The sequence below is a fragment of the Solanum lycopersicum genome, chromosome 10 (assembly GCF_036512215.1).
Source record: "Solanum lycopersicum chromosome 10, SLM_r2.1".
In the NCBI taxonomy this organism is placed as follows: Eukaryota; Viridiplantae; Streptophyta; class Magnoliopsida; order Solanales; family Solanaceae; genus Solanum; species Solanum lycopersicum.
In genome coordinates, this window is record NC_090809.1 from 55,247,369 (window position 1) to 55,262,083 (window position 14,715).

The 14,715-nt window shown below is 34.7% G+C and overlaps 1 protein-coding gene and 1 long non-coding RNA gene across 2 annotated transcripts; both read right to left on the reverse strand.

Annotated features, from left to right (window-relative positions):
- Positions 1–1,956: 1,956 nt before the first annotated feature.
- On the reverse strand, positions 1,957–4,732 carry LOC104649615 (uncharacterized). The gene is made up of 2 exons (XR_743492.4): positions 4,331–4,732; positions 1,957–2,388 (listed from the first exon to the last, which is right to left on the reverse strand). It is a non-coding gene; the product is annotated as an uncharacterized lncRNA (long non-coding RNA).
- A 1,281-nt stretch (positions 4,733–6,013) lies between these two features.
- On the reverse strand, positions 6,014–8,527 carry LOC101248337 (protein NUCLEAR FUSION DEFECTIVE 4). The gene is made up of 2 exons (XM_004248610.5): positions 6,977–8,527; positions 6,014–6,739 (listed from the first exon to the last, which is right to left on the reverse strand). Exons 1-2 carry the CDS (start codon positions 8,107–8,109, stop codon positions 6,271–6,273), a joined length of 1,602 nt encoding a protein of 533 aa, XP_004248658.1. The 5' UTR covers positions 8,110–8,527; the 3' UTR covers positions 6,014–6,270.
- Between the last annotated feature and the right edge of the window lie 6,188 nt (positions 8,528–14,715).

The following is a 14,715-nucleotide window of genomic DNA, read 5'->3' on the forward strand; positions in this document are numbered from 1 at the left end:
AACTTGGCTTTCTAATTAGCCAAGTGATGAAATTATTACTAATGGGAAGGTTCCATATGGCATGCATAATAGGTTTGCACACAATTACTAGTGATGCAACTATTCTAATTGTTGGGGCCCACGTGACACTCCAAAATATTTTACAACACTCCCACTTGGATATCTATGTAAAAAATAAAGTACATAGATATACATAATACGCATTATTACTAAGATTAATATACTAAAAGAAAGAAAAAATTGAGGAAGTAATATATTTCAAATATTAAATATGTATTCATTTCATATAGTGGCTATTTATAGCCATGAACTAATGTATAAATGTATAACTTGGCCTTCTAATTGGCCAAGTGATGAATATTACTAATGGGAAGGTTCCATATGGCATGCATAATAGGTTTGCACACAATTACTAGTGATGCAACTATTCTAATTGTTGGGGCCCACGTGGTACTCCAAAATGTTTTACAACACTCCCCCTTAGATATCTATGTAAAAGAAAGTACATAGATATACATAATACGCATCTTACAAGTGATAGCAAGACCTCTATTTATGAAAAGTGAGTTGTCTACTACTTTTTGGGGTCATGCTATCTTACATGCAGCATCACTTGTTTGTCTCAGACCGACTCATTATAATAAATACTCCCCATCACAATTGGTATTTGGCCATGAATCAAATATTGCTCATCTTCGAATTTTTGGATGTGCTGCATGTGCCTGTAGCACCACCTCAGCGCACCAAGATGGGCCCTCAAATAAGGTTAGGCATATATGTTGGGTTTGATTCACCCTCCATAATTCGCTACCTTGAGCCATTGACGAGAGATTTATTCACTGCAAGATTTGCAGATTGTCGATTTGACGAAACAAATTTTCCGCAATTAGGGGGAGAGAAAAAGAAACTTAAAAGTGAAATTGCATGAAAAGTTTCATCATTATCTCACTTTGATCCACGCTCCATTGTGTGTGAACAAGAGGTCCAGAAGATCATCTATTTGCAAAACATATCAAATCAAATGACAAACGCATCTACTGATTCAAAAAGGATAACAAAGTCACATATTCCTGCAGTAAATGTGTCTATCCGAATCGACGTTACAAAAGGACCATCTACAAGTGTCATACTTCTGAATAATAAATAGGCCTGAAGCGTGGTAGACCATTGGGTTCAAAAGATAAAAATCCTAGAAAAAGAAGTACAAAAAATGACACTACAAAAGAATCTCACGAAGAAATTCAAGATCTGATTAATCCTGATATTTTGGAAGAGATCAGTGAACCCGAGACTCAAGTGAATGAAGAACTCTCAATAAGTTCTACAGTTGATGGGATAAGTTTAGATCGATCAAAAATCATAGGGGATAATGTTTTCTCATATGATGTTGCACTTAACGTTATGAAAGGAAATGAGGATATTGAACCTCTATCTGTCGAAGAATGTCGACAAAGATGTGATTGGCCAAAATGGCAATAAGTAATTCAATCAGAATTAAATTCACTTGCTAAGCGTGAGGTTTTTGGACCAGTAGTCCAAACGCCTAGTGATTTTAAATCAATTGGATATAAATGAGTCTTTGTACAAAAAAGAAATGAGAGAAATGAGATTGTAAGATACAAGGCACGCTTTGTTGCACAAGGATTCTCTCAACGACCCGGTGTCGACTATGAAGAAACACATTCACCTGTTATGGATGCAACAACTTTTCGATATCTCATCGGTTTAGCTGTACATGAAAATCTTGAAATTCATCTAATGGATGTGGTTACAGCTTACCTTTACGGTTCACTTGATAATGAAATTTATATGAAAGTTCTAGAAGGACTCAAAATGCCTGAAGCATATAGTTCAAAATCTCGGGAAATGTATTCAATCAGATTACAAAAGTCATTATATGGCTTAAAACAATCAGGATGCATGTGGTATAATCGCCTCAGTGAGTACTTGATAAAATAAGGTTATAAACGATGTCATTTGTCTTTGTATATTTATTGAGAAAACAACATTGGAGTTTGTTATTCTTGCTGTTTATGTTGATGATATTAATCTCATTGGAACTCCAGAAGAGGTTCAAAAGGCAATTGAATATCTAAAGAAAGAATTTGAGATGAAAGACCTTGGAAAGAAAAAAAAATTGTCTTGGACTACAAATAGAATATTTAGTAGACGGGGTCTTCATCCATCAATCTGCCTATAGTGAGAAAATCTTGAAACGATTTTACATGGACAAAGCACATCCATTGAGTACTCCAATGGTTGTCCGATCACTTGAAGTGGGTAAGGATCCATTCCGACCTCAAGAAGAGAATGAGGAACCTCTTGGTCCAGAAGTACCTTATCTTAGTGCGATTGGGGCACTTATGTATCTTGCTAATGCTACGAGACCTGACATAGAATTTTCTGTTAATTTGTTAGCAAGATATAGTTTTTCCCCTACACGAAGACATTGAAATGGAGTTAAACATATATTGCGATATCAAAGAGGAACTAGTGATATGGGTCTGTTTTATATTAACAAAGATAGTGCAGATCTTGTTGGTCATGCAGATGCAGGTTATTTATCTGACCCACATAAAGCTCGATCACAAACAGGCTTGCTATTCACATACGGAGGTACTGCTATATCATGGCGATCTACGAAGCAGTCTATTGTCGCTACTTCTTCAAATCATGCTGAGATAATAGTCATTCATGAAACAAGTAGAGAATGTGTATGGTTAAGATCAGTAATACATTTTATCAAAAAAAGATGTGATTTGAAGTGTGACTTCAAGATACCCACAGCTCTTTGAAGACAATGTTGCATGCGTAGCTCAATTAAGATGAGGTTTTATAAAAGGAGATAGAACGAAACACATTTCACCAAAATTGTTCTTTGCACATGATCTCCAGAAGAATGGTGATATTGATGTGTGACAAATTCGTAAGAGTGATAATCCAGCAGATTTATTTACCAAATCTTTACCGGCCTCAACTATTGAGAAGATGGTTCACAAAATTGGAATGTGAAAACTTAACCATCTAAATCGTGGTTTTAATCAGGGAGAGTAAAATACGCACTGTACTCTTTTTTCCTTAGTATAGGTTTTGTCCCACTGGGTTTTCCTAAAAAGGTTTTTAATGAGGCAGCAAATAATGTGTATTATATATATCGATGTACTTTCTTTTGCATAGATATCCAAGGAGGAGTGTTGTAAAACATTTTAGAGTGCCACGTGGGCCCCAACAATTAGAATAGTTGCATCACTAGTAATTGTGTACAAACCTATTATGCATGCCAAATGGAACCTTTCCATTAGTAATGTTTCATCACTTGGCCAATTAGAAGGTCATGTTATACATTTATACATTAGTTCATGGCTATAAATAGCCACTATATGAAATGAATACATATATACATTTTTGAAATATATTACTTCCTCACTTTTCTTTCTTTTAGTATATTAATCTTAGTAAGTTCTTTTATAACATTAAACACATTATATAACAGATAAATTGAAAATCAAAGTTGAACTAGAGAGTTATTGCATAATCAAAAATCCTCTCAAGGCCAAAGGTTTACTTATTTACATCATTATTATACAAAGACTACTCATATAATTTGAATTTCACTTATTTACAACATGTCACTTTGTCTGTTGGATAATGTGTTTGACTGATATACACATGTCCACTAAGATATCATACTTGGTTCAGCAACTATGTATATCCACTAAGATATCATACTTGGTTCAGCAACTATGTTTCAAGCTTGTGAAATGAACCTACCACAAATTTCTTGTGTCATTGACCAAAAGCCTAAGGCCTTGTGTGTTGAGAATTCTATATACATTTCAATTAGCCAAACTGAAGATTCAACTCAATGTAAATCACTTTAACATATTAACATTCACTAGAAAACTATCAAAAAGTACACATAAATAGATCCTACAAACACCAACCTAACTAAGAAAAAAAAGGAAAAAAGAAGGGGATCAGAAAACAACTAAATCAATCAATCAAACTAGATCAATGTATCATATAAAACAACTAGATCAATATAGCGATTAGATGTTACACTGATTAGAGATACCTATCAAACGATTTACCGTCATCAGCAGATTTCGATGCCTCGACAACCTATCAAACCCAGAAACTGGGTTGAACAGAAAAACAGACAAAAAGCTTACAATCGATTCACGATTGTAAACCCAAACAAAAAGCTTGAACTCAAACATGCATGAATTGAGATTGGGAAAAACAGACAACTAGCTTACATTTGATTCACGATTCACAATAAAAGTAGAATTTCTCACACAATATTTGAGAGAGAAGTTTGAGAGTTTACCATATCTCCTTCAATGTGCGATTTATGAGAGAACAATCTTCTTCACTGTGAAATCTGGGGAATATTAAGAGCTAATTACCAAGAAATTTGGGGAAATATTGGGAGCTAATTATGGAAGAGATTCGAAGAAATTTGGGTATATTGAGAGCTAATTAGTTGAAAGTTCTGGGTGCTCATATTTTTGGCAGACCAATTGAAATCTTAGCTGGTAGCTAATTAAGTTCATTTTGTTCACTTTGGAAATCTTAGAGATAAAAGGAAAATATATATTTGAAATTTGTTTAACAAAGAGAGAGAAGTATAATTATTTTTTAATGAAGGAAGAAAGATAAAAAAATTCAATTAATCAAGGAAAAGAAATAAAGTTTGTGTGTATAAATATTTTTATTTAATAGTTCATATTTCAAGAAAATATTAAATTTATTAGGAAAATTTTAAAATTTAGAAAATATTAGTGACGGTTGAAAGCGTCGTAACAAAAATATTTAATATAGCATATTTAAAAAGGTCATAACATGTTATATTATTGACCGTTCACTAGAACCATCGTAATATTTCAATTTTTTTTAGTGAAGGAAGAAGAAAAAGAGAGGGGTTGGGGTATGCATTTATAAATTAATCAATTGATATAATTATTTTTAAAAAAGTGTTTGAAAAAAATAGTGAATAAGTAAAAAATAAAATTAATGGTATGGTTCCTATATGGTTATGATGTAACACTTACGTGCCTACAATGTCGCGGGTGAGAGTGGTGTTATAGTCTCAGACTGAAAAAAAAAATCACTTGAAAGATGTTAAGGGGTATTTAACTGTTTGTGTAGTTTAAGTGTCAAAGGAAGTTATGTTTATATTGCCAAGTTTAGAGGATATTTATGTATCTTTTTTCTTTTTAAAAACACTGGATAAATAAAGTGAACAAAGGAATTAATATATAGCTGGTATAAATAGTTGACTCTTAGCCGATTCGATGTAACAACTTCATACCTATTTTATTGTATTCTCTTACCATGATCAACTATTAAATGAATGTTTTAATCATATGTTGTAGTTTCATTAGGACCACGACTATAGTTCTCTCATTCACTTCTTTCTTAACTTACAACAATCAACCGCACGTATGGTTCAAACTCACTCTAATTAATTAAGTGGACTATCGATTTAGGCCAATATAAATAAGATATAAAAAAATATAGGTTAAACCAATTAAGGCAATTAAATAGAACATACTAATTACAATTTTAGGCAACTAACAGCTTGACATTATTCATATCCATCATTTAATAGAAAGAAGTTTCGGGATGACTCAGTTGGTTTAGCGGATGGTTATCCATACGAATGATCGGGGATCAATCCTCTCTTAATGCCTTCTGAGTCGAGCCTATAAACTTGCCTAGTGCGATTTACATCATAGTTTCTAGAATTCTCAACTCATTACCACTTCACAAAAAAGTTTAAAATGGAAAGGACAAAATAAATAGAACAAAAAGGTTAACAAGACGAAACAAATACCTTTTTTTTTATGTATTAAAAAAAACACAATAATTTGTCACCTCTTTAGACCTTTAAAAGATATTTTTAGCAAAAAAATAAAACATATCTTCAAATTAGATGATCGAGCCATTGACATCCATTGCTAATGCCCACGGAACAAGTCAAAAATTTACTCATGGAAATAACAAGTCATTTTATCATCCGAGATGGTATTTGTAATGCCTTCCATTTAAACGGGGCAACAAAACAATGTTTAGTATATTTTTACATATCTACGATCACATAAAAACGAGATTAACTCATGCAATATGCAGGCAGACAACAAATAGCTAATCAAACACCGCAACTTTGCCAGTTTGCACAAGCTAGCAACAGAATATCATATCTGCTGGATAAATTCCCCCTTCCATCCTCTCACTTGACTTCGCACTGCAAAGAATCCAGACCAATTAAGATAAAACAGCAGACTTCTTTGATTTCCTGCTCGCGTAAATCTTTGAATATAAGCTCCTGGTTCTGATCGATAACAAGACATCTAATCCGAATCCAACGATACATGCTATAGCCATAACTATGAACACAAGCCTGTAACAATGAGCACCTATACATGTGTTGCCACCACTCGCTGTCTTTGTTGCCTGAGCATCATAAAGTAAACCAGCAAGCAAACCAGAGAAGAGAAATGAGCCGAGGGGAAGGTTGAGGATAAGAACACTGTAGATGAGACCATAGTACTTGAGACCAAACAGTTCAGAGGCAGTAGGAACAGTGACAGCAAGACGAACTCCATAGCAAATTCCTACGACAATAGAGCCTATGTATAGTGATCCTGGGATAGCCATGGCCATTAGGATATATCCAACAGCCATTAGAATTTGTGAAGCTGCATTCCATACAGGCCTTGGTATTGCAGCTTTCCTTCAAACACAGAAACTAACATCAGTAAACGAATGTGACTAAAGAAACAAATTACCCATAGTTCTTTATGGAATCCTTTTTCTAATCTTCTAGAAAAAAATTCACTGAACGTTAATGGCATGCACTCTCATTAGTATCAAAAGTTTTCTTCTTAATCTCCATATCTAATCAAACAGATAAAGTCAGTATTCAATGTACCAACAAAACAAAGTTGTATAGAATGATCAGTTTACGTACTTGATGAAGTATTCAGAGACAGATCCGGAAAAAATACGCCCGAAAAATCCCCAAATGCTTGTGAATGACACGAAAATGGACACATCCACATAACCCATAGCCAACCCCATTTGTCCCAAGTTATTCATCACTGCCAAACCTGTTCCAACTCCACAAAGGAACGAGAAAAACAATATCCAAAAATCCACAGTCCTCATTGCCTCAAATATTGTGTGATCTTCACCAATCAGTGGCACCATCACCATTTCCTCCTTCTCCACAATTTGTTCAGCCAAAAGAGGCACAGTTGCAATATTGTTACCTTCAAAGTCCAGATTCCCCGAATTGGAACGAATAAAATTCTTCATCATTAGATACAGGGGAATGAACAGAGGCGACGCCAATAAAATCAGTAACATGACAGTAAATAATTTCGAAAAAACAGTGCCATGAGGGCCTGAAATGTCGAATGCTAATAAATAAACAGCTATACAAACTGCGACAACATTTATGATGCTGAAGTATTTAACTTCATCTTGCTCTTCAGCAGCGGTAGAAGAAGGTGGAATTTCACGGAGAAATAAAACCGCCGTGAAACAAACAACAAAAGGGACTACAGCAAGCAAAAGTAAGAAAGATGAAGGGTCATTTGCAAATAAAGCAGAGCAAATGTCAGTAAATATAGCTGTACTTAAACCGACGTACCCTTTTAAAATTCCCGAAACAGGGCCTCTATTTTTTCTAAAATTACGAATACAAGTAACTAAAATGGCAGTATTCATCCAAGTCGTACTGTTCCCACCCATACACAAGAAAATACACATGACCCAGTACGGGAGGGGTTGAATTCGACCACTAACAACGAGCCACTGAACGCCATAGCCAATGAAACCTTCTATTGAGCCAATGAGGAGAATGGCTGGAGTAGGTAATCGGTCGGAAGCTAAGCCGGCGAAGATGCCGAAGGCTTTTCCGACGTCTTTAGCGACGGAGAGGTTGTTAAGCTGGAGCTGTGTGAGGGACATGAGGGATTTAAGAGCGTGGGAGTAGTTTGAGAAAGTGTAATTGTTACCGGAGATGGCTTGAACCCAGACGGCGGCGACGAAACCAAGCCATTTTCTGGCCGGAGAAGTAGAAGGGATGTGGAAACCCATTGGAGTTTGTGTGAGTGAGAGAGAGTTGGGAAGTAGAAAGATATATACTGTGAATTTGAAAAGGCAAATAGTATGGAAATATCCAACAATTTAGCGGGTGTTTTGCATATTAAATTATGGGATAATATTTTAAAAGAACAAATAGTTTGGTAAAAACAAATATTTGAAAAGAAATTATTTCACTTTAATTGTGAACAAATTAATCAAAACAGAGGAGTACCTACTAATGAGACTTAATTGTAGGTTGTTAATTTGATAGTTTGTGCAACTTAAAATATTTAGCCATGAGCGCATAGGTATAAAAGTGATTTGTGAAATTTTTGAACATTATCGATATTATAACTAATATTTTTTCTAATGACTCAAACTTACTTACAACTTTTGAGTAGAAATGGAGAATGTTTATTATCCCAATAATTTCTCTTGTCAATTTTTGTTACAATTTAAATATAAAATTGAATGATATGTGTAAATTTTTTGGAAAAAAAAAAAATCGCGCTAATTCAACAAAAAGAGAGAAGGAAAAAAAGTAGGATTGCGAGTACGGAAAGTGCAAGGTAGCTAGCTAGTTTTTGTTTCTTTTTGGAAGAATCCAAATAACATGTATGTATCATCAATCAATCACTTATCATCAATTAATTACTTAGCTTTTTAATTTTTGGAATAAAATCATTTTGAGAATTTTGATTAGGATATGTCAAAATATTAAAAAAATTAAATGGTAACGAAGTCAAGGAATATTAATATATAATATATGATATAGTATAATTTTCTTGCAAAAAAATATCGATTAATACCCGTCAAGTGTATATTGCTCCGCCACTGAATATGCATGATCAAGGATGGACATGAAAGGAATATGTATAAATATCAAGGGTGGACATGAACGGACTCTGATATTGAATTTTTTATGTATCTCAAATTGTGTACGTGAGAATTCATATTACATATAATTCAAAATACGCTTAATTTCGCATTATTCAAAGACTCTCTTCGCCACTGAATATGCATGATCAAGGATGGACACTAAAGAGATATGCATATATATCAAGGGTGGACATGAATGGACTCTAATATTAATTTTTTTTATGTATCTCAAATTGGATGAGAATTCATATTCCATATAATTCAAAATACCCTTAATTTACGCACTATTCAAAACTCTTTATGAAATTATACTACGTGCTCTACTATACATATTTGAGTGGCTACCAAATGTATATTATCCTTTTTTTTATTATCTATAAATGAAATTAAAATCAAAGAAATTAATAGGATAGGCCTTAATTAGCGAAGGCCGTCCAAAAAAATATTTCCTAAGTTTGAAGACAAAAAAATATTTGTCAGGATTTAATGTGATTTGACCTGTATATATGTGAATTTTTCTAGTATTGTCATTTTCTATGCAACACAGCAGCTAGCTCATTGTAGATGTGAAGAGCCAGCCAAATAATTATACTAATCCCTAAATACTGAGAGTTCAATCTTGTGCTTCTTAATTGGTTTAAAGTTGTTGGCCTTCCTAGGCATAAAGAGATCAATGGAATATTACAAAAGCCATAATATATACGTGTTAGCGCTACGAATCGAGTGCCAAACACTTGGTTGTGCCGTTAGTAAGAAGGTAATCAATATTTTTCGAAATACTTTTTATTTTAGTTAGCGCTTTTTTATTAAAAGTAGCGCGTTTGATTAATAAGTTTTTTTAATTTAGTTTCATTTTACTTTATGTTATTTAATTTTAGGTGTGCATGTAAAAGTAGATACTTAAATTTATATAAAATTGAATAAATAGATATACATGTTCTACGTAACATCTTATAAGACAAATTGTATCTACATAGTGTATTACATGTATTTTGCTAGATAGATTTAATTACAAATCCTAAAGAAAGAAATATTCTATTATTTTCAAATCTTATTTTATAAAATTACACTAAATTTATTATTGTTATCCTGATACCAGCTAGAGGAGGAACGTGCAGGCCAGGTAAAGCTTGGAATGGATAGTTTAATTATCTATCCCACAAACATTCTACTGAACATAACTTGGCTGACATTTTAGAAATTAGAAAACGTAAATAAGAGATAATATGCACTTCTCATCAATGTCATCATTATGCCTAGGAGGGCCAAATACTTCATATAGAAGTTCTCGATATTTTTCTAAATAATATTAGCCTTTTCTTCCTCAATTTATCACTTTTATATATCTTCTTCTTGATTGAGGGTTGTCACTTCATTTAATCTATCTCTGTTTTAATATCTTAGTGTTAATTAACCAAATTAAGTAGAATTATGAACTAGTTTGTGACTAATTTAGTGATGACATAATAGGGAGGTAATGGTCCTTGGTGCCCCTATGTGTATATTGTATATGAAACTCAATTTGTCCAACTTTTTACAGTTTGGACGAGTTATTGATCTGTCCATTCATTAGCTCAATTTATTTTAAATCCTATAAAAATTAATTTAACCGGAATCAATACATCATTGTGTTGAGGGAAAATATTTACTCAAGTCTCACACAAGTTGTGTGTGGCCTTCTCTTTGATAAACATGTGGAATGTAGGTCCAAACTTATAACAATTTGAGAACTTTAATTAACTAAACAACGTTACACTAGGCATAATATATAGAATATCCTTTTGACTTGGCATTTATAGTCTGACTTCTAATTTTGTATATGCACAAATAAGCACTTAAATTTGTATGTAATTGAACAAGTAGACATGTACGTCTTATGTGGCATCCTACATGGCAATTTTCCATCCTACATGGTGTCCTACGTGTATTATGTAATGTAAGACGTGTGTGTTTAATTACTTATTCAATTTTATACAAATTTAACACTTTATTTGGATTATTGTTACCCATTGTTTCATAATATATTGTATTGTATTGTACTATATTGTACTGTATTGTATGTAGATACAATGTTTGGCTAGACTGTATTGTTTATTATTGTTTAATAACATTTTAATTGTTTGGTTTGATCATATCGTACTGTATTGTAATTTATAAATTTACTAAAATATGTTTAATTATTCTAGGGTAGGAGGTTTGGTTAAATTTAAATAATTAAGGTAAAAGGTAAATTAATATTTTGAAATATTATGTAAATATATAATTGTAAAAAGAAATTAAGTAACAACAGAAATACATCAAATTGGTTGTTCCATAAAATAGGGATTTTCATTGTCCCGTAACAACAAAATTTAACAATACAATACAATACAATACATTTTGAAGAACAATCAAAACAAACATTATAGGTATAGTAACGATACAATACAATAAAATGGATAACAATGATCCAAACTTAGTGTAAGTGTCTACTCATGCATCCAAAATTGAAAAACATAAACGCAAGATGAAGTGAATTTAAAGAGTGCGTTTATGTATCATGCCTAAACATTGATATGTCAAAAGTAGAAAAATATAAAACTTACTTCCCATAGATGAAGAAATGTAATATAATCCTCCCCTTTTTTCTCAATCAATTCCTAAAATAATGCTAATAAATAACTGGAAAATTTGTTTAACTTCAAGTCATATTTGAAATTTTCACGATCAAACAATAATTTTTTAATTAAAACAAAATAACAACCTTAAAATGGAGAATAATTCTCATGATCAAACAGATCCTTAATCTTGCCATTGCAAAGAAGTGGGATGGTTTTACCAAAAGAAAGTACTAAGTTATAGCGGATATACTACTGAATTATTTGTTAATTTAGTCATTAATAGAGTTTTTTATTTTTAAATGGTTCTTTCATCATGTATTATTTGAATGGAAAATGAGTACATCAGTAATAAGAGATAGATGGTTAGTATCTCACCCCTATTGAACCAGACACAGAAACAGACACTCTAGCAAGACAATGAATAACCTGGTTCGCTAATTTCTTAACAGTTAACAAAGAGATAAGGTAACTCTTTGATAAGTTCATGATCCCTATATGTTCCTGTTGAATGCCTTGAATTGGGCCCTTAATTTTCTATTGATTCTGTATGTTGGGCCCAAGCCTGTTAGGGCGTAGCTTAGCACTATATATAGACGCTATGGGAAACCCTATTCTGTAATTCTGTTTTTGCCTCTCCATAATAAAATTGCTCCCTCTCTTCCCGTGGACGTAGCCAAATTATTGGTGAACCACGTAAATCTGTTGTCTTGTCTTTTGCGTTTATATTTTCTCGTATTATCTCAAATTTTGCACAACAAATTGGTATCAGAGCCTCTCGGTTAATCGGTGTTCTTGGAGAATTCGAGATGTCTGATTTGAACGTGAAAATCGACAAATTCACAGGGAGGAACAGTTTCAGTTTATGGCAGATCAAGATGCGGGCTTTGTTGAAACAGCAAGGCTTCTGGGCGCCGTTGTCGAAAGACAAGAACGCCGTCGTTACTCCTGAGATGGCGATTCTGGAGGAAAAGGCGCACTCGACGATCATGCTGTGTCTCGCGGATGACGTCATCACGGAGGTCTCGGATGAAGAGACTGCTGCTGGTCTGTGGTTGAAGCTGGAGAGTTTGTACATGACAAAATCTCTAACCAACAAGCTGCTTCTGAAACAACGTCTATTCGGTTTACGAATGGCTGAAGGTACACAACTCAGGGAACACTTAGAGAAATTGAATACTTTGTTATTAGAATTGCGTAATATCGATGTGAAGATCGAGGATGAAGATGCTGCCCTGATTCTGTTAGTATCTCTCCCAATGTCGTTTGAGAATTTTGTTCAATCGTTCATTGTTGGGAAAGATACTGTGTCACTGGAAGAAGTCAGATCGGCCCTTCATAGCAGGGAATTACGGCATAAGGCTAACGGCACAAGTACGGACATACAGCCTTCCGGTCTGTTCACCAGTAGCGGAAAGGGAAGAAAAAACGGCGAAAAGAAAAATAAGCCGATGTCGAAGGGTGCAAAGCCGGATGATGTTTGTAATTACTGCAAGGAGAAGGGACATTGGAAATTTGATTGTCCGAAGAAGAAGAAGCAATCGGAAAAACAATCAGTGTCTGCTGCTGTTGCTGAAGAAGACACCAATTCTGAAGAAGATATTGCCCTAGTTGCGGATGAGCACACTCATCATTCAGATGTGTGGGTTCTCGATTCTGGGGCATCCTATCACATCTGTCCTAGGAGAGAGTGGTTCACGACTTATGAGCAGTAGACGGAGGCAGCATCTCGATGGCCAACAGTTCTGTCTGCAAGGTGGTTGGGACAGGCTCGATCAAGATAAGGACACATGACGGTAGCTTCTGCACATTGAACGAGGTCAGGCACGTTCCATTGATGACGAAAAATCTGATATCTCTCAGTCTTTTGGACAGCAAGGGATTCAGCTGGTCGGGAAAAGATGGAGTCTTGCGGGTCTGGAAGGGTTCAAATTTGATTCTGAAAGGTGTCATGCGTGGTACTTTGTATTTTCTACAAGGTTCCACGGTTACAGGTTCAGCCCATGTTGCATCGTCAGAATTTCACCAGAAGGATATGACTAAGTTATGGCACATGAGACTTGGTCATATGGGTGAAAGAGGGATGCAAATTCTGTCAAAGGAGGATTTACTTGCTGGTCATAAGGTTAAGAGCCTAGAGTTTTGTGAACATTGTGTTTTTGGAAAACTACATCGCAACAAGTTTCCAAAGGCCATTCATAGAACAAAAGGCACACTTGATTATATCCATTCTGATTGCTGGGGTCCATGCCGTGTTGAGTCTTTGGGAGGTTGCAGATTTTTTGTGTCCATTATTGATGACTACTCAAGGATGACTTGGGTGTACATGATGAAGCATAAAAGTGAAGCCTTCCAGAAGTTCAAGGAGTGGAAAATTTTGATGGAAAATCAAACAGGGAAGAAGATCAAGAGGTTGCGAACTGATAATGGGCTGGAATTCTGTTGGTCTGAATTTGATCAATTCTGTAAGGATGAAGGGATTGCTCGACATCGTACAGTCAGAAATACACCACAGCAGAACGGTGTAGCTGAGCGGATGAATCAATCACTTCTGGAGAGAGCAAGGTGCATGCTCTCTAATGCTGGGCTAGATAGAAGATTCTGGGCAGAAGCGGTTAGTACAGCTTGCTACTTGATTAACCGCGGACCACATACAGGCATACAGTGCAAGACACCTATGGAGATGTGGTCAGGAAAAGCTGCTGATTATTCAAATCTGAAAGTTTTTGGTTGTACGGCTTACTATCACGTCAGTGAAGGTAAGTTAGAACCAAGAGCTAAAAAGGGAGTATTTGTGGGCTACGGAGATGGAGTGAAAGGTTTCAGAATCTGGTCTCCAACAGAAAAGAGGGTTATTATGAGCAGGAACGTTGTCTTTGATGAAAGTTCTCTGCTTAGAACCATTGTGAAGCCTACAATTACGTCAGAAACTGGGAGTCTTGACAAACAGGTGGAGTTTCAAGTCATTCAGAACGAGAGAGATTTAAAGGAACCTGAAGAGGAGGATCAAGAGCCACAGACAGAAACTGATATTCCAGAATCTATGCCATCAGATATCCATCAGAGTATAGCTCAAGATCGGCCAAGGAGGGTTGGAGTTCGGCCACCTACGAGGTATGGTTTTGAGGACATGGTGGGTTAT

What these genes read in the sequence shown, in the direction of transcription:
- LOC101248337 (XM_004248610.5), bottom strand. Translation starts at nt 8,109, where the DNA reads ATGGGTTTCCACATCCCTTCTACTTCTCCGGCCAGAAAATGGCTTGGT. An exon ending in GTCTCTGAATACTTCATCAA is followed by an intron (nt 6,740 to 6,976) that starts GTACGTAAACTG and finishes CTGTGTTTGAAG; the next exon opens with GAAAGCTGCAATACCAAGGC.